At 54.6% G+C, this 18,996-nt stretch overlaps 2 protein-coding genes across 3 annotated transcripts; one reads left to right on the top strand and one right to left on the bottom strand.

Moving 5' to 3' along the window:
* The first annotated feature begins 581 nt into the window (after window positions 1–581).
* On the top strand, window positions 582–5,532 carry LOC135284788 (potassium voltage-gated channel subfamily V member 2-like). Its single transcript, XM_064396504.1, has 2 exons — window positions 582–1,897; window positions 3,283–5,532. The coding sequence occupies exons 1-2, from the start codon at window positions 650–652 to the stop codon at window positions 3,547–3,549; spliced, it is 1,515 nt and encodes a 504-aa protein (XP_064252574.1). The 5' UTR covers window positions 582–649; the 3' UTR covers window positions 3,550–5,532.
* A 638-nt stretch (window positions 5,533–6,170) lies between these two features.
* LOC135284791 (bone morphogenetic protein 4-like) lies at window positions 6,171–18,738 on the bottom strand. 2 transcript variants are annotated; one of them, XM_064396516.1, is made up of 9 exons: window positions 17,428–18,738; window positions 12,384–12,419; window positions 12,246–12,302; window positions 11,649–11,707; window positions 8,218–8,555; window positions 7,966–8,102; window positions 7,539–7,661; window positions 6,976–7,174; window positions 6,171–6,596 (listed from the first exon to the last, which is right to left on the bottom strand). In XM_064396516.1, exons 5-9 carry the CDS (start codon window positions 8,477–8,479, stop codon window positions 6,202–6,204), a joined length of 1,116 nt encoding a protein of 371 aa, XP_064252586.1. In that variant the 5' UTR covers window positions 8,480–8,555; window positions 11,649–11,707; window positions 12,246–12,302; window positions 12,384–12,419; window positions 17,428–18,738; the 3' UTR covers window positions 6,171–6,201. The 2 variants fall into 2 exon arrangements, with proteins under 2 accessions (XP_064252586.1, XP_064252587.1); XM_064396517.1 differs by lacking the exons at window positions 11,649–11,707; window positions 12,246–12,302; window positions 12,384–12,419; window positions 17,428–18,738 and having other exon boundaries at window positions 8,218–8,669.
* Between the last annotated feature and the right edge of the window lie 258 nt (window positions 18,739–18,996).

Raw genomic sequence — 18,996 nt, 5'->3', positions numbered from 1 at the left:
GGTGGTGCCTGCACCTCATCCCCTCTAAATCTGCACTGTGGGACTTGAGGGATGAGCTGAGAGGTCATGACCATCTCCCTTCCCTGGCTGTGACAGCTGACAGCCAGGGCTGCTGTATTAGCCTTTAACGAAGGGCTGGTGCCAAGAGCAGCATCTGGTGCGGGGATACAAAGCCAGTACAAATCCTGCATGTCTGCACCTTCCTGTCCCATCAACAGAGGGTAAATTGAGGCAAGTTTGTACTTTTTCCAGTTTGCTGTCATGGATGTCCTTGCAGGAAACAGCATCCTCCAGCAAATGCAAACAGCTAATAAAAACAGAATAAGGGAAAAGAGAAGTGCAGAGCTAGAAATAGTTCCTTACATAAAGGACTAGTGCCTTAATCTCATTAGTGTCTTAAGGAGCGGGCACTTGGCCGCCTCCGACTGGTGGGATGCAAACCTCAATCTGATCAGCAATCGGCTTTGGGACCCCGGCAGGTGCCACGTGGCACTGGGACACAGCTGTGCCCCTCGGGCAGCCACTCCGCTGCCCCAAGCTTGCAGCATTCGTCCCAGTCAGCATGTGGCCAGTGGGAGCATTCCCCTGAAGCCAGAGCTGCTGTCCTGTGGCCCATAACAGGAGTCACCACTTTGGAAGGCCGGGCACCATGAGGCAGCAGTGGACCAGGCGCGCGAGTCTCTCGGCCAGCCTGAAGATTGGGGATCACCGGGGCCGCTGCCGGACCCCGGAGGAAGAGGAATGCTACATCCCATTTGCACAGGACAGCCTGATAAGGCAATGGAACTCCATGCAGAACGTGGCAGATGGTAACCAGAAGAGCCAGACTCCCATCCAAAGGAACAAGTATCTGCTCAACATTAATGTGGGTGGCAAATTGTTCCAGATAGCTTACAAGGTACTGGCCCGGTATCCCATCACCCGGCTTGGGAAGCTGGCGCTCTATACGGACCCCATGAAGAAGCTGCAGCTCTGTGATGACTACTTGGTGCAGAAGAATGAGTACTTCTTTGACAGAGATCCTTCAATTTTCCACTACATCTTCCACTTCTACCGCAGTGGGGTCCTGTGGGTGATGGATGAGATGTGCCCCAGTAACTTTGTGGAGGAAATTGAGTACTGGGGAATCCATTTGAAATACTCCCAGCGCTGCTGCCGGATCCTGTTAGAGGAAAAGCGAGATGAACTCAGTGAGTACCTGAAAATAGAGAAGCAGCTAGAGGCAGAACTGGAGCCCCTGGAGTCAGGGACGCAGTTTGATGGCAAGTTTCTGGGTCGGTTTCGGAAGATGGTCTGGAACCTTATTGAGAACCCGTACTCTTCTGTCCCAGCCAAGATCATTGCTGTCATGTCGAGCTTCTTTGTGCTTATCTCCATTGTGGGCATGACATTGAGCACAGTGGAGGAGATGAAAAACAAGACGGGGAAAATGTGGATGGAGCAGATGGAGATGATCTGTGCCATCTTCTTCACCTCTGAATACCTCATGCGGCTCATATCCTCCTCCAGCTTCAAGAATTTTCTGCGGGCGGCGTTTAATGCTGTAGACCTGGTGGCCATCCTGCCTTTCTACATCCAGATCCTCTTTGAAAATCTGGATGATGGAGACATGCAATACCATGAGGAGCTGCACAAGGTGGAGAATGTGAGCAAGCTGGGCAAAGTCCTCAAGCTCGTCAAGCTCATGAGGATCTTCCGCATCCTCAAGCTGGCACGTCACTCCACTGGCCTCCGGGCCTTCAGCTTCACCATGCGCCAGTGCTATCAGCAGGTTTGCTGCCTTCTCCTCTTCATTGCCATGGGGGTCTTCACCTTCTCTGCTCTCATACACTCGGTGGAACATGATGTCCCTGGCACTGACTTCACCAGTATCCCCTGCGCGTGGTGGTGGGCAGCGGTAAGGCGTGAGCAGCATCTTGCAGAGGGGGGTGGGGGGGCTCCTTGAGTAGGGGCTGCCCCAGTGCTCAGGGGATTCACCACTGCTACTGGGCAGGAGGCAGAAAGGGCCCAGCCTTCCCACCAGCTCAGTAATGGTGGGAGTGCCCTGCGTGCTCTAAGAAAAGAAGTCAGAGGTTTGAACTGAGCTCAGAGGCTCAAAAGCTGGTGCTGGGGTGGGATGGTGGGGCAGAGGTGGTGGCTTGGGAGCCTCCAGGTCTGAGTTGAACAAGGGGGATGTGACACAGCTTTATCTGTCATGGGACCCGAGTGCTGAGTGGATGCAGCCTGTGGGTATGGGGACAGCCACCCTGGGCAGCCTAAGGCCTGGGCAGCATTGCAGCCCTGCTGAGCTTGAGGGGCACAAGAGCTTGTGGGTCTGAGATGGGGAACCCCTAGCCACAGTGTGACTAAGGCTGCATGTGGCACCCACAGTCACACTGTGCCTCAGCCCGTGTCATGAGAGTGGGCACAGTCTGGGGTGTGCTGCCCGTTCGCTGCCCTGCTTGTGCCAGGAGCCGGCAGCTCTGCAGAGCTGAGCACTGTAATAAACCTGGCATTATCTCCGAGATGGGGAGCAGCTAAAGCACTCGAGAGCCACAGGTTATGAGGACATTTTGATTTACAGATTAAATGATCCCACAGATCATTTCTGCTTTTCTAATCTCCCTTTCGCCACTGAAGGTTATCTGCTTCAAATTCATCCCTCCTCAAGGAAGGGAAAAGTCACTCAGCAACATCACCAGGTTCAAGCATTTCAACATCCTAGGCTGAGCCTTTCCCTGGGAGCACAGCTCCATGCCAAGCCCAAAACTCTCTGGCCTCAGATCTCACCATAGCCCTGCTCCTCATTTACTAAACATGGTTCATTCCCAGCAATGCCTCTGCTTCCCCTGGAGGGAGGCTCCAGGAAGCTTTGTTTGTCTGGGCCAGGCAGCTCACAGCCAGGAAGCTCGGGAGCCACAGCTCTGAGGGGAGAGGAAGTCCCTGCAGATGCTGACTGCTGGGGAAGGCTCAGCTCAGGGGTATCCAGCTGCCTTTGAAGAGACACACACAAAAGCAGTGAGGGAGCAGAGTCTGGCCTCTGATCTGTGCTTCTTGGGTTCAGCCAGCCCTTTCCTTTGTCTCTCCAGGCCTGCTGGGCGCAGCCTGGACAGTGGAGCCCTGGCCGTGCAGGTTCTGGAGAGGGGACAGCTCAGCTGGCGGCCGTCAGGGTCAGAGTCTGGTGCTGGTCACAGGGAACAGGCGGCTCCACAGAGGGGCAGGAGGGAGTGAGTTCCTGCACCAGCTGGTGGGGTCTGCTGTGCTTCTTCCCATGGGATTTTATCCTTTTCTGTCCCTGCACAGGTCAGCCTCTCCACTGTGGGCTACGGAGACACTGTGCCTGACACAATACTCGGCAGGATGGTGGCATTTTTCTGCATCTCCTTCGGCATCATCCTCAATGGAATGCCCATCTCCATCCTCTACAACAAATTTTCTGACTACTATGCCAAGCTGAAGGCCCATGAGATGAGCCAGTCACTTCAGCTTTCCAGGAGGATCCACCTGAAGAAGCGAGTCCTGCAGAAGTTCTCAGAGTGCTGGAGAGCTGACCCCCGCTATTACCGCTGACCACAGGCTCCCCACCGCCCAGACATCCCCTGTCCTGGCCATCCTCCCAGTAGGTCCCGTCCCCCAGGGAGGCTCCAAGCTGTGGGCAGAGTCACATCAGTGCTGGGGCTCTGCTGCTGCAGAGGGGTTGCTCCCAGCTGGGACCTCTCTCACTGCTGGACAATGCTGTCCTGCAGAGCAGTCAGTCGGGGCTGTATGGCCAGGGCAGGATGTTTGTCTGCCATGGGCTGAGGCAAGGGGCACCCTGACATCATGGGGAGTGAGGGATGGGACTGGACTGTCACCTGTGTGAGGCAGGTAGCCCAGTGTGACTCATGTGCAGGTGCTGCTCCATTTCCCACTGAGTGGGACACACCCAGGCTCCCACTGCCCAGGGCCCTGTGACTCCCTCCCAGCCAAGCAGCCCAGGCCTAGTCCAGTGTGGGGATTTGGGTGAAGGCCCAGAGGAAAGGCTCACAGCCATGCATCCTTCCAGCCAAATCTGCTCTTCTTCCCATGCCCTGGAGTTTGGGTCCTGACTTGGGGTGCTGCTGTGATGAGACCCACAGGCACTGTAGGCTACAGAGCTTGCAGCCAGAGCACCCCCACAAACAGGATTTAATAACCAGGCCCAAACCTTCATTGTCATGGATTCTTGTCCAGCCACTGTGTGTGGTTCAGTAAACTGCTCATCATTTGGAGTGAGGAGAAGACATCTCCCCAGGGCTCACAAGTCCATCAGTGCAGGGACAGAGCTCTCAGAGATGCAGACAAGCCTGTCCATGCATTAGTTTTGGAATGAGGTACCTGGGCCTGGGTGCATTGGAACTGGAGCTGGGACGTGCATATGATCAGGACACACCTGTTGGCTCTGCCCTGTGTTCACATCATGGGAGGCAGTGGGGAACATGTCTGGGGGGCACAGGGCAAGGATTTGTCCTCCAGTGTGGGACCATGTCCAATGAAAGAGCCTCCTGAAGGGATATACCCTTCCCTTGAGTAAGATGGAGAGAGGGACCTTGGGCTGTGGGAAAGGTTGGCGTGGGAAGGGCCAAGAGCTGCTGGTGCTGCTTCCAGATGAGCAGGGGGAAGAAACTGGTGCCAGCCAGGCCAGGGTGCAATTCACTCACTTGTGAGCTGGAGATGCAGAGGTGCTAGGGGACTCCTGGTATCAGCCTGGGACTGGGGCCAAGGTGCTGATGTTGGAAACTTGGAAAGAAACTTGGAGGAGCTGAGTGCTCTGGCAGGGACAGTCACACTCCTACTGAGAGCTGAACTGCAGGGGACAAGGGAGCTGTGCCACCAGGTGTGAGGGGACCCCTGCTCTGACTACCAACACCTACACCCACTCCCCGGTAACCCACATTGACACCCACCCTCTGTACACCTGACCCCACAGCCTTGGGCAGCTCTGGTTTCCACCCCCTTTCTCTTCCATGAGGAACATTCTCTCTGGGCACAGCAGTGTCCTCTTACCATCTTCCCCCAGAGCTCTCCTGCCCCACTGTCCTGGTTTCAGCTGCAGTAGAGTTCATTTTCTTCCCAGTGTCTGGTATAATGCTGTATTTTAGATTCAGGGTGAGCATATTCTTGATTGCACAGTGATTTCTCAGCAGCCAATTGCTGCTAGGAGACAGGCTGGGCACAGATCAGTGGCTGCTGAGCAACTGGGTATTTGGCATCATTTTTATGTCTTGGGGTTTATGACTCCCTCCTTTTAGTGTCTCCCTTTTAATCAAAAAAGTTATTAAATATTACCATATTTTATTTTATTTCCATTATTGAACTTTCCATACCTCCACCCACACATTTAACCTTTTCTTCTGATTCTCCTCCCCATCCCACTAGGGTTGGGGGAGAGGCCAGTGGCTGCATGGTGCTTAGTTGCCATGTGGGGTTAAAGCACAACAGCCACCACTCACCTGCCCCAGCAGCATCATCTCCAGGCATCTCTGTGGACACCCCCATCCCACCCCAGACCCTGTCACCACATTCCCCCAAGCACCCCCATCGCCTGCTCATCTCCCTGCACCCCAGTTGCAGGCTGATGGGTCCTGGGATTGTTCAGCTTTCAAGGAATGGGGCACACCCACCCCATCCCCTTGACCCTAGAGACAGCACTGCAGCTGCATCTTCATCCCTCCATGCGCACCCCCTTCCCTGTGCCTGTGAGATGTTTGCTTGCCTTGTTCCTGGTAGCAGTTCAGAGTCCACAGGCAGCCTTTGGAGGATGGCACTTTTAAACAGTTCCTCTGAATTAATTTTACAAGTCACAGCAATGCAGGAATGTACAGACGTTTACAGGATATTGTACAGATGGTTTCTGTCATATATTAGTGCTCTTACTATATACATATAGTACAGCCTTCAGGAGCCTCTGCATGGGCAGAGACACCCATGCCCCCGCACAGGGCGCCCCAAAATGGAGCTGCTGCCCTGGGGCTGCTGATTCACACAGGCTCCTTTGGGTTGGTTTAATCAGAGCTTGGCCCTGAGCCTTCCTTGGCTGGCCCTGTCAGGGGGTGACACCATCCTAAGCAGACCCAGCACACCCTTGCTTTGCTTGTCCCAGTCTCTTTCAGAGGATTTGTGGGACAGAGACCCCACTGATGCTCTGGAGGGAGTGGGTGCAGTCCCACTGCAGCGGTGTTTCCAGCCCCTGCTCCTCCTGCCTCAGTGGCAGCCACAGCTCCCAGCCACCATGTCATCGTACTGCTTGAGGACCACGTTCTCGTAATCATCAAAGTAGAGGAGGTTGATGGAGTGGAGCTTGTGGGGCACACAGCAGGGGCTGCTGACATCGTCGCTCAGCTGCAGGGCGTTGATGATGGACTGCACTGTGGCATGGTTCGTGGGCCGCATGTTCCCGCCCAGAGGGAAGGGGCAGGAGCCTTTGCAGTGGAAGGCGTTGTACCCCGGTGGTGAGATGATCCATTCAGACCAGCCAATCTCCCCGAAGTCCACGGACAAGGAATGCCTCTGGCAGGGCTGGAACCGCTTCCGCGAGCGTTTACTGCGTGACCTGCCCAGCTTGGGCACCGGGGGATCAGGAGCCTGAGGCTTTAAATCTGTCAGAAAGGAGCATCCGATGTCATCGGCCACAATTGCCATTGTGTGAGCCTGGGTGGAGGGAGAAGATACTGCAGCTCCCCCAGCCACCCCTCCCCACAGGTTTTGTCTGCAACCCTCTGGTCACAGCCTGTCACTAGCCCAGACAGAGTCACCAGGAGGTGACAGCCTCAGTCTCACTGCCAAACTCAAATCAACTCAAATCCAGCTTCACGTCTGCAAGCCCGCAACACCCCTGAGCAGAGTGCACCTGAAAGAAGAGAGCCTCTCCCACCAGCCAGGGAAGGAGGTTTGGATTTGAGGAGCCCACATGTGGGGAGCACCTCCTAGAAAGGGATGTTGGCAGCGAGGGAGTCGTGCCAGGCATGTGGGACCCACCTGGGAAGCTGGCTGTGGGCAGCGACGCTCCGCGGCGCCCATCGTCTGTGAAAAGGACCAACATGGGCTTCTTGCTCTCATGGTGGCCCCAGCCAGATGCAAACTGCAGTGGTGAGGGGTCGAGTGGGCTCCCCTCCAAACTCTGGACTGTCACCAGCAAACCCTGGTTGCTGTTTTCATCTTCGATCCAGTCACGAACCTGGGGAACCAAACCAGTGTCACCATGGACCAGGACAGGCACTGTGCCCGTGCCCCCACAGGCAGGTCCCAGACCAGCAGCAGGACATCATGAACCGGGACCCCTTGAGGCCACACTCTGTGTGCCACGGGAAGGGGTTGCTCCGGGGTTGCAGTGCAGGGGACACTGTGGCAGGAGCCAGCACCAGCACACCCTGCAGAGCAGTGAGACAAGGTTGGGGAAGGATGAAGCAGCCCCAGGGCTCTTGGCAGGACTTTTTCCTCCCCCTTCCAGAGGATGTATTCCCCCCCGTGTCACTACAGAGACTGCAGACAGGAAACTACACTGGAGCCTGAAAGGTGAAAACAGAGGAAATGTGACTCACAGCTGGCGTGATGGCAAAGACCTCCCAGCCCGAGGTTTGCAGTGAGACAAGCCGTGCTGCCAGCAGCTTCTTCCCTCCAGGGGTGTCTGGCTTGTCTTTCTCCAGCACCTGGTACACACTGACCTGGGGAAAGCAAAAGAGGGTCACCCCAGCGTATTCTGCCCGAGGGGCTGATCCAGGACAGAGGTGTGGGGGGAGATGGGGAGCTGTCAGCATGGATTTGTAACAACCTTTGCTGATGTTTGCACAAGCCAGAAGGATATTTAAGAACCTGGCACAGTTAAATAATCATGATTCTCTATGAAACATTTGTTCATGTGATCCCAGAGCCAGGCTGTGTTCCCACTGCAGGCAAATGACCACAGTGTGCCAGTGGCACCCCTGGGCCCAGGCTGGGGGACAGCCCCGGCCCCATCCCTCTCCTCACCTGGCAGAAGTGGTGCCTTTTGGGCCCATCTGTGACCCTCGGCCAGAGGCGGAAGAGGTGCAGCTCTGCCGTCAGGATCTTCTCGTTCTTGGCCACGCTGGAGAGGACGAACAGGAACCGCATCTCCTCGCCGTGAGCTGGAGAGAAGGATGTGCTGAGGAGAGCAAAACCAGGGGCGGCACCGCCACCGGCCCCGTCCAGCCCTTCCCCACCGCCGCACCCCAGCCCCACCGGGACGACCCCCGCCCTTACTTTTGTCCAGGAAGCTGCGGACGGTGTTGCCCTCCAGGATGTCAGGGTTCTTGGTGACACCATCCTCATTGGCGACTGTGTTGAACAGATCCACCATGTACTGGGGCGGCCGCTTGAAGTGAGATGGGGGTGCCGGCGGGTCTTCCATGCCAAAGACTTCCAGGAGTTTTTTCAGCGCCTCAGCCCGCCGGCTCGTCACGCTGGCCGGGCTCGGACATGCCGTCGTGGCCAGGGCGAGCAGCAGCAGGACAGCCCGCAGCATGGCTCTGTGTTCGCTGTCCCTGCGCGACTGCCCCGGCCTCCCTGGTGCTGCATTTATAACTCACTGGAAAGCTGGACTGGAGTGAAATATGCACAGGAGCAATCAGGAGGGTAAAGAGAGCTAATTGCCATGCTAACAAGGTGAGAAGCCCGGCTCGCGGGCCCCCTGCATCAATTAGCCCCAGTACACAAGCGGGAGGCAGGACGGCTCACCAGGCACTGCTAGGGCTGGCCGGGCAAACGGGCTCTGGGGCCAGCGGCCCCTTGCCAGGGCCTCGGCTGGGCTGCATTTGCTCGCCCTAGGAGACTAACTGGATTTTAATGACGGCACTAATGGGACAAATCGGAGGACCTTTGTGTGGAGGAATGCGGCCCATCAAGATGAGCATCCCCTGCCCAGGCCGGCCCTCGTGCTGCCCCTCTGGCAGCGCTGCTGAGAGCGAGGGTCGTAGCGGGGTTCAGTGTCACACTGGTGTCCCCACACCCTGTCCCTGTCAGTGTGCAGGGGGGGAACAGCCCAGGCTGTGTGCCCCGCCAGGGCCGAGGAGAGCCGGGGCCACGGGGCAGAGCAGGTTCCAGGTTCCAGCAGAGGACCCGGCGGTGCTGCGGCCCCGGCCTGTGGGGTCACACCGCAGCAGCAGCAGCCTAAGCCAGCTTTCCCCCCATTTTTGTCCTTTTTTTTTTTTTTTTTTTTTTTTTTTTTTTTTTTTTTTTTAAGAAAAAGGCTGGGAATTAAAAGGCATTTGCTGCTAATTCCTGAATGCTTGAACTTTATGAAACACCCGGGATAAAAGCCAATTATTTAGGTCTTATTCCCCAATCACACAGAGAAACCAAGCTGGTGCAGGTGGACATGACACACTGTACAGCTGCCATAGGAATGAACGGGGGAAAATTAGCATTAATTAACTAATTCAACAACTGGCTGAAGCCCTGCTAGGACCACCTGATGGGAGATAAGGTGAAGGCTAATGTCCAGCTGTGCCCACAGTTTATTCCAACCCAGAGGGCTGTTAATTATGCAGAACAGGCACGGCGGCACCGACCGGCTGCAGTGAATGGCACGGGGAAACTATCGGTATCCCCGAGATCCTTCCCCTCCTCTTCCCAGTCCAGCAGCAGCATGTCCCACAGGATCTCTGGGGGTGCCTGCAGAGGAGACAGCTCTGCCCCGGCGTGCTCAGCTCCTGGTTCCCTCTCCTATCTCCGGCTCCACAGTTTGCAACCGGGAGCGGCCAACGCGTGCGCCCGCAGCCCGTGCCAGACGGCTGCATCCTCGCGGGATGCTGGATGCGGGGGGGCCGTGGAGCTGCACAGCGGAGCCCCAAGGACCTGCAAATTGCCTACGATGTTTATTTTACAAGCTGCAAAACATTTTGTAGAGAGTTCATTTATTCCCGCTGGTTAAAGTAGCTTTTATTCAAAAAATTAGCCTTCTCTCATTTACATATCCTACAGACAGTCTGGCGGGGTCTCCAGGAGCCCCACCCGCAGCTTCCAGCCTCGCTATCCCCGGCACTCCCCGGTGCACGCTTGGTCCCGGCGGCTCCGGAACCTGCGCCTGTCAGAGCCGTGAGGGGCACAGCGTCTGGGGGCAGCTGGTGCCCAAACCAGGCATTCCTTCCTCTTGTAACTCCCTGCAGTTAGAGAAAAACCAGTACAGCCCCAGTACAGCCTCAGTAGATCCCCAGAACAGCCCCAGTATATCACCAGTAGAGTCTCAGTACATCCCCAGTACAGCCCTAATACAGCCCGAGTACATCCCCAGTACATGCCCAGTACGCCCTAGTACAGCCCCAGTACATCTCCAGTACAGTCCCAGTAGATCCCCAGTAGATCCCCAGTACATCCCAAGTACAGCCCCAGTACCCCACCGGCCCCCCACGCCCTGGACACTCTGTCCACACTCAGGGAAAGGGCAGATGCTCTGGAGTAGGATGGGGGAGAAGGGAGGCGGCTTTTTTCCTACAGCATCTATTCCTTACTCCTGGAGTAACTCGTGGGCTGTCACCTTCCCCTGGCTGAGTAGAGCAGGTCTTCCTGCATGGTTTGATTTGCTTCCCTGTGCACGCAAAGAATCCCAGGATGGTTTGTGTTGGAAGGGACCTTAAATCCCATCTCATCCCATCTCATCCCATCCCTGCCATGGCAGGGACACCTCCCACTGTCCCAGGCTGCTCCCAGCCCTGCCCAGCCTGGCCTTGGGCACTGCCAGGGATCCAGGGGCAGCCACAGCTGCTCTGGGCACCCCAAGCCAGGGCCTGCCCACCCTCACAGGGAACAATTCCTGCCCAATCTCCCATCCAGCCCTGCCCTCTGCCACTGGCAGCCATTCCCTGGCTCCTGTCCCTGCAGGCCTTGTCCCCAGTCCCTCTGCAGCTCTCCTGGAGCCCCTTCAGGCCCTGCCAGGGGCTCTGAGCTCTGCCTGGAGCCTTCTCTTGTCCAGGGGAGCAGCCCCAGCTCTGCCAGCCTGGCTCCAGAGCAGAGGGGCTCCAGCCCTGGCAGCATCTCCGTGGCCTTCTCTGGCTCCAACATGTCCATGTCCTTTCTGTGCTGGGGATATATATACATATATATGTGTGTGTGTGTGTGTGTGTGTGTGTATATATATATATGTGGTTTTTTTTTTTGGTTTTTTTTTGTTTTTTTTTTGGGGGGGGGGTTTTGGTGTTGTTTTTTTTTGTTTGTTTGGTTTTTTTGTTTTTTTTTTTTGTTTTTGTTTTTGTTTTTGTTTTTGTTTTTGTTTTTTTTTTTTTTTGTTTTTTGTTTTTTGTTTTTTTGGGTTTTTTTTGTCTACAATCAACACATAGTTCTGCCCCTTCAGCCTGAAACAACTGCCTGGACCCACCCTGCCCCAGCAACCCCCTGCTCTTCCTGCCCCACAGCTTTGCCAGCATGTAAGGGACACGAGTGGCACATTCCAGGCTGCAAAAGCCACTGTCAGGATCTGTGTCTGCTCTCCTGGGACACCACAGGCTCTGCAGCCACCTGCCCAATTCAGCCCCACGGCGGCAGGCCCAGCTCTCCCCCAGCACAGCACGGCGTGGTGGGTGAGCTGGGGGTGCTCCCCAAGCCCTGCTCCGTGTCCCCCACCCGGGAGCCGCAGCTCCCACCTGGCCCGGGTGCGGATGTGCGGAGGAGAGCGGATGGAGCCCGGCAGCTGTGCTTACCTAAGCGAGCAGGGATCCCCCGAGGAGCAGCTGCCCAAGCACCTTCCCACATCCATTTCCTGCAAAGATTTGCAAAACAAAGGCACAAAAATTCCTTGCAGCACCTCAGCAGGGACACCTCAGGACCCTCCACCCTCCCTCCAACCTTAGGCTCCGAATCCATCCCCAAAGAAGGGCAAGGGCAGCAGCAAGGCACGGCTGGCAAGAAGTATTTTGGGGGCATAAGAGTAGTTTTTTAGTCGGAAACTTTGTAGCCTGTGTACAAAGTAGACAGTAGGGTCTCTACTAAACTGAAGCAACACCTAACAACTAAATATTTTTAAAAATAAATATCATTGTTCCTTAATTATTTTTAAAAGAAATCCTCATTCCAAAGAAAAAGTCATTTGTTCCTTTATGGCCGTGATACATGATGCACGAATTAGTGGCAGTAAAATACATTTTATAGCACAAGAGAATACAAATGTGAGGTTTTTACCACTCTAGTCTGATGCTAGTGTGAAGCTGCCAGTGTTAGAGTGTCTACCTAGCAGCACAAACCCCACATGAGGGCCCAGCTGAGCCCACCAGAGAGGAGCTAAACCCCTGGAAACCCACCTTGAGCTGTTCCTCCCTGTGTCCTGCAGAGCTCTGGACGATTTCATAGTATTCCACCTGGGAGGCACAATAGCATTTTTCCTTCATTTCGCAGTTCTCCAGTGTCTGAACCACCTCCCCACCATGTGGGTTTTTTACCAGTGCTGAATTTTGTGGGCACACAGAAAAGTCCATCTGCAAGGAAACAAGATGGAAAATCAGCCTGGAGCTGCAGCCACGTTTCCTGCAGCAGCAGCACAGAGCACCCAGCTTTAGGCATCCAGCACCCACTGGGTGCCACAAGGCTGTTCTCTGTGTCAGGGTCCCAGCTGGGAGTTTGGGGCTCATTCCTTCACCAGCTCAGGGCCTCAGTGGTAGGTTTTGTTCGTCCATGCCAGTTTCAGACCACGAGGAAAGGGAGGTTATTTTGGTCCAAGTTGTGACTGCTGTCCCTGACCCTGTGAAAGCCCCAGTTCTGAGGAGTGAGCACGTTATCTCTGAGAAAAAGTGTATTTGAACACAAAATATTGATGGCAGCACTTTTCTCAGAGCCACACTCTCTCACCAGGGATAGGGGAATGTGATTTAGCATTAACTCATTCAGCATTTCCCTCTGGATTTGCCAGGGACTGTGCCCTGAATTCTCAGATGCTGGAGCCAGTGTTAGGGGCTCTCCTGGAGACACATTCCCCAGGCACCTCCACAGGTTTGCTCTGAATGGGCTCCCAACAGGAGCACCAGGTGTGGCATCTGCCCCTGTGGGGTGGGGAAAGGGGAAGGGAAGGGAAGGGAAGGGAAGGGAAGGGAAGGGAAGGGAAGGGAAGGGAAGGGAAGGGAAGGGAAGGGAAGGGAAGGGAAGGGAAGGGAAGGGAAGGGAAGGGAAGGGAAGGGAAGGGAAGGGAAGGGAAGGGAAGGGAAGGGAAGGGAAGGGAAGGGAAGGGAAGGGAAGGGAAGGGAAGGGAAGGGAAGGGAAGGGAAGGGAAGGGAAGGGAAGGGAAGGGAAGGGAAGGGAAGGGAAGGGAAGGGAAGGGAAGGGAAGGGGATGCCCAAGTTCTGGGGTGTGGGATGAAGGAAGGCTGGTACCAGAGGGTTGGAAGGGGGAGGTGGGCAATGACCCCAGCTCTGGGGGTGCAGAACAAAATCCTGCTTTGCCTTTTCTTTCCCTATTCCAGCTTTAACTCGATGAAAAATTCCCAGGGCACAAAGCAGTTCTGTCTGGATTTGACATTCCCAGTTTGGTTGCAGACAGCTGGGGGAGGAGGGGGTTCTGGGTGGACACACCAACAGCCACATCCCTGCTGCTGTGTCACCACCACACCAGGACATGCCACCGTGGCAGGTCCTGGTGGCCCACAGCAACTGGAGAGAAGGGACAAGGGTCCTCCAGCTGCAACAATAGCTCCTTGGAAGGGCAGAGGCACCGACTGTCCTCCGTGGCTCAGCTTGAGCTGATGTTCTGTGCAGAAAGACACGACATTGTTTCTGTGCTAAATCTCCTGGGTTTTCTCCCTTCAAGTAAATCAGGGTTAAAAATCTGCATTGCATGAACTAGAGGACGGGGAGAAGGATGGCTGAGCCGATGGCCGAGTGGGTTTGAGCTCTGTCTAGGACCCGGTCCTGCCTTGCCCCAGCCCTTGGGTGTACATCCTTTGGGGTTTTTTTGGCTCCTGGCTTTGAACAGGTTTTGAGAGTTTCCTGCCCCCTCCCAATTCAGCAGCTGCTGGAGGAGATTTCTTTGTTCCAGGATGGGGCTGTTTCCAGGGGAAGGAAAAGTGATTTCTGAAAGCAAGTATTTGTGGGATGCCTTAAGAGTGGAACACAAAATGACAACGGATTTCTGGACGTCAGTGATTCTGGGTGAGATTTTAACATGCTCCTCCAGCCTCCTCCCTCCCCCCACCCCGTTCGTCTGATGATTCCAATTTTTTACCATGACAATGAAAGTATCAGCCCGACTTTATGCGGGAAGATGCAGAAGGAAAGTGCAGAGACCTGCCCTAGGGCAGAGGCGAGTCCACATTTGCCAGCCCTGAGCTATTACTGTGACTGAGATTCTCTCTCCCCATCCCATTAATTCCCCTCCCCGAGGCAACAGAATTGTCCAACACCTTCCACTAACACGTCTGGGAGGTAAATGCTGATTCTCGGAGTTCTGGAAGAAAGCACTTCACGCTGCCTAATTGCCTTTCCCCCGGCACTGGGAGAGCAGCTGTGCGGCTCTGCCGGCGCTGCCCCGGAGGCACCGGCCCCGGGCCGAGCCCGCGGGGCACTCCCGGCTCTCGCCGTCGGGCAGTGAATTCCCCGCTGCTCCCTGGCTCCCTTCGGCCCTGCCGCGGTCTCTGTCCCTCTCTAGTGGCGGTGCCGCAGCAGCTGCCGGGAGGATTGAGCTTTTAGAAATGCCAAAAAATTAAATCAGCAAATTCCAGGACAGTGGGATTTGTCAAACAGTTGTGGTAAATAATTTCAACGCCGCTTTAAATTCTGATAAAGTCAGTTCATCTCCACTGACGTGTCTTGGGTTATTTTATGAGTGAACTCACGAGACAGCTCACCAGTTCACAATGAATGAGTTCAGCTTTGTCCCAGTGGGAGGTTTTGACCCATCTGGAATGATTTAGTTTGGAGTTTCCATTTCCAAACGATTTTTGAACCAGCAGTGTAGTTCACTGGTACTAAAAGGGCATTTTAGAGTGTCAGTAAGGAAACTGAATTTTCCAGTGCTCTGTTTCCAGCAGAGCTTTTATCATCAGATTGGTTTCCTTGCTTTGGTTGGGAGGGCTGGAGCAGAGACCCCCAGGTCCCTCCCAGCCTGGGTTACTCTGATTCCGTGTCTCTGGCTAGAGGACATTTCCCTGTATATGAGGTGGCTGTATCCCCATTCTCACCCTTGCACACAGCAGAGAATTATCACTGTGCTTGCAGAGCTGTGTGGTAAAGTCCCAGCAACAGGAAACTCAACCCTAAAACACAATCCCAATAGTCCCAAAGGCAGAGGCTCTGCTCAGCAGACTGGGTGCCCTGAGCTTGGACACAACAGGGCTTGTTCCCATATTCCCAGAGGGAGGGAGGGAGGGAGGAAGAGGAGCTCTCCCTGCACCCTAGGCTGGGTCAGAGCATTTCCCCACGTTGATTGTGACCTCCCAGGGAGAGCCTGGAGAGTCTTTTATGACAAGTTGACCCATCTGGTTGACCCAGGAAAGCCAGTGGATGTAATATTTTTGAATTTTAGTGAAGTTTTTGATACTGTCTCTCCCAGGATCCTTCTGGACAAACGGTCCATCCCAGAGCTGGATTAAAAACATCATGAGACGGGTGAACAACTGGCTCATGGGTCCAGCATGAAGGGTGACAGTGACTGGGGTGACATCAGGCTGGCACTAGTCACCAGTGCCGTTCTGCAGGGCTCCAGCCTCAGCCCTGTGCTCTTCAACAGCTTCATAAATGTCTTGGATGCTGGACTGGAAGGGACACTGAGCATGTTCAGACAATAAAAAACTGGGAGGAGCTGCTGACTCCCTCAAAGGCAGGGAGACACCGCAGAGAGACCTCAGGAAATCAGAGGGCATCACCAACCGTATGAAGTTCAACAGGGGAAAATGCTGAACCCTGACCAGGGATGGGGCAGCCCTGGATGCAGGGACAGACTGGGAGTGAGAGGCTGGAGAGCAGCGCCCTGGGAACGGCCCTGGGGGTCCTGGCAGGGGCAAGTTGGATCTGAGTCACCACTGGGTCCTGGCAGCCCAAAGGGCCACCCTGTCCTGGGGACACCAGGCCCAGGGAGGGACTGTCCCACTCTGCTCTGCACTGGGGCAGCCTCACCTCCAGGGCTGGGGCACTTCGGGCACCACGAGATCAGAAGGATCCAAAGCTGTTGGAGAGTGCCCAAAGGAGACCAACAAAGATGGTGAAGGGCTTGAGGGGAAGCTTTTTGAGGAGCAGCTGAGGGCACTTGGTCTGTTTAGCCTGCAGGAGACTGAGGAGAGACCTCACTGCAGTTACTCCTTCCATGTGAGGGGAAGAGGAGGGACAGACACTGATCTCTCCTCTGTGGTGACAGTGACAGGACCCAAGGGAATGGGCTGAAGTCATGTTGGGGAGGTTGAGGCTGGGTATTAGAAAAAGGTTCTTACCCCAGACAGTGGTCAGGCACTGCAACAGGGAATGGCCACAGCACCAAACCTGACAGAGCTCCAGGAGCACTTGGACAATGCCCTGGGACACATGATGTGACTCTTGGGGAGGGCTCTGTGCAGGGCAGAGAGTTGGACTTGATGATCTTTGCAGGTCCCTTCCAACTCAGCATACTCTGTGATTCTGTGATTATATTTTCATCATTATTTATTCTTCTAAAGTTGGTGTCTCTGGAGCTGACAAGCTGTCACTGCTTGTAACAGCTCTTAATTTGGATATGATAATTTTATCAGTCCTACTGTATACAAGAAGCTGGTATTTGGCAAACATTAAAGGTTAAATTTGTACAAGTGCTGCTCTCGTGCACTGAGAAATCATAAGAAACCCCAGAGTGTGAAGCTGTTGTGTCCTTACAGCCACTGCAAAGGGGAACAGGGCCCACAGGTTGCTCCTGAAGGCCACAGACTTTTTTTCTGATGAACAAATGGAGCTACTTTCTACTTCATCTGCTTTCTCTACTTTTACAGGGCAGCTTGTTGTCCTACTGATAGCACTTACAACATCAATCCTGGGAAGCAGAAGTCTGCAGTTGCCCTGAACTTATGCAGCAATAAACAGGGAATTCAAACACAGTATCAACCATGGTGTGGCTCAGGTCCAGGGAACTGAGCTGCTTTGTGCAAAGGAACAGACCCAGGGGTCAAGCTATGCATCAATTCCTGTGCTAAAAAGATGTTTAAGTGTTGGATTATCTGGGCAACAGGTTCCCAGCACACTTCTGTCCTTAATCCCCCAAGGGAAAAGTCACTTGGAAAACTTCAACATAAAAGAAACAGCCAAGGGATGGGCAGGATGTGAGTGTGGAAGCATCAAGAATCTTGGTTTCTAGAGGGTGAAGGGGAACTCAGAGGAGCTGTGGCTGTCCCATCCCTGGCAGTGTTCAAGGCCAGGTTGGACAGGGCTTGGAGAAACCTGGGATAGTGGAAGGTATCCCTGCCTGTGACAGGGATGGAAGAAGATGAGCTTTAAGGTCCCTTCCAATCCAAACAATGCCATGATTCTGTGAACTCACCGTGCCCAACATGGAGGAAATGGCTTTGCCTCCTGCAGCAGCCCCTCTCTGCAAACAGACTTCCATGCTCCTCCACTCTGCTGACAGCTCCTGCAGCCACCCCAGCATTACCCCAGTTATAATTCCCCACCTTTTCTGCCTGAGCTGGGATGAGGCCCTGAGTGCCCAGCACAGCTCCAGCTGCTCCCTATCCTGAACTAAACGGCTGCAGCACAAAGAAGAGATTTTGTTAGAGATGGACATGACACATCTGACCCTGGCCGGGTGGGCTGAACACCCTGTTTAGTTACTCCAGGAAAACACTCTGGCACAGTTTCTCTCACTGTTTATCTGCTCTCTTCTATTTCTAGCTTTCTGCAGACCTGGGTGAAAGGCGTCCCCTCCCTCAGCACAAAGGAGCTCATGGGCACTAAACCCCCCAGATTCCTGCACAGCAGCTTCTGGCACTAGCCCCACGCTGCCTGCCAAGTGCAGATACCCTCTGTGCTGTTCACTGTGGAAAGCACACAGCAACCACAGCAGCATCATCTGTGAGCAGAGCCCACCCAGCCCCACACCACAGCCCCTGCTCTCCCAGCCAGAGGCCAAAGCAGTGCCAGGACCAAGAAGGGAAAAGGAACTTACTGGCAAAGATGGGAGCCGGCAAGAGCCCTGTGAGGAAAACCACAGCTCATGGCTCCTGCAATGCTGCACCCTGGGAGGCACAGGAAAGCCTCCAGTACCTCTGACACTCATACCTGCCCTCCCTGGCAGGTGACAAGGTGAACAGCTTTGAGCCAAACAGGCTCACATATCCTGGCAAATGTCCCCTGACTGTGATCTCAACAAACACCTCAGCCCTGGGAAATGAGCATCTCTCCCACATGATCAGGATTGTGCTCCCAGTGTGATCAGGCTTGGATCAGGCTCTTAGAAAACTTCAAAGTGTTTCTTGAGAGACACCGGATTTGCCGACAGCCTGGGGAAGCTCCTTTGGGGGGGTCCTTGTTCTTACCACCACTTCCAAACTAATTTAAGTTTGTGGTGACTGGGAACCACTCTCAAATACCTTAATTTGAAAGAACATGCATCCTTCATCCTCCTTCATCCCATTCAATGGGGACAATCCAGACCAAGTGGAGTCAGAGCTGGCACTTGGACAACATTGGGAACACAGAAGGACATGTCACAGCAGTGATGGCAGCACGTCCCCCACAGCCACACAGTTCTGCTGTTAACTCCAGGTAGGAAAGCTCTAAAGTGGAAAAGCTCCAGTCACCAGAGCCCTGGCAGCAGCAGAGGCAGTGCTGGTGCCCGTGTGCTGCCAGGGGCTCTCAGCCATGGCTGGTGGCAGTTCCTGAGCACAGGATGGACTCAGCTCCTCACCAAGAACTCAGGGTCTCTGCACCAGCTCCTCCAGCGCACAGGGCAGGGAACAGATCCAGGTCCCAGGGAAAACTCAGACTCAGGAGTGAGAGCACACAAGAGAACAGTGACTGCAGCATGGACACTCCCTTGGCATTCCAAATGAGTTCAGGGGGTTGGGCTGGGTCTTTTTCCCTACAATTAGAACTGCAACAGTCACAGACA

The sequence above is a fragment of the Passer domesticus genome, chromosome 21 (genome assembly GCF_036417665.1).
Source record: "Passer domesticus isolate bPasDom1 chromosome 21, bPasDom1.hap1, whole genome shotgun sequence".
NCBI lineage: Eukaryota > Metazoa > Chordata > Aves > Passeriformes > Passeridae > Passer > Passer domesticus.
This window is presented reverse-complemented; position numbering and strand designations above follow the sequence as displayed.

Bases quoted from the DNA above. Each gene is read 5' to 3' on its own strand.
- LOC135284791 (XM_064396516.1), bottom strand. From the start codon at position 8,479: ATGCTGCGGGCTGTCCTGCTGCTGCTCGCCCTGGCCACGACGGCATGT. The intron at 7,662-7,965 runs GTGAGGAGAGGG...TGCTTTCCCCAG, and splicing joins AAAGGCACCACTTCTGCCAG to GTCAGTGTGTACCAGGTGCT. The intron at 7,175-7,538 runs GTGAGTCACATT...TTGGTTCCCCAG, and splicing joins TCTTTGCCATCACGCCAGCT to GTTCGTGACTGGATCGAAGA.
- LOC135284788 (XM_064396504.1), top strand. From the start codon at position 650: ATGAGGCAGCAGTGGACCAGGCGCGCGAGTCTCTCGGCCAGCCTGAAG. The intron at 1,898-3,282 runs GTAAGGCGTGAG...GTCCCTGCACAG, and splicing joins GCGCGTGGTGGTGGGCAGCG to GTCAGCCTCTCCACTGTGGG.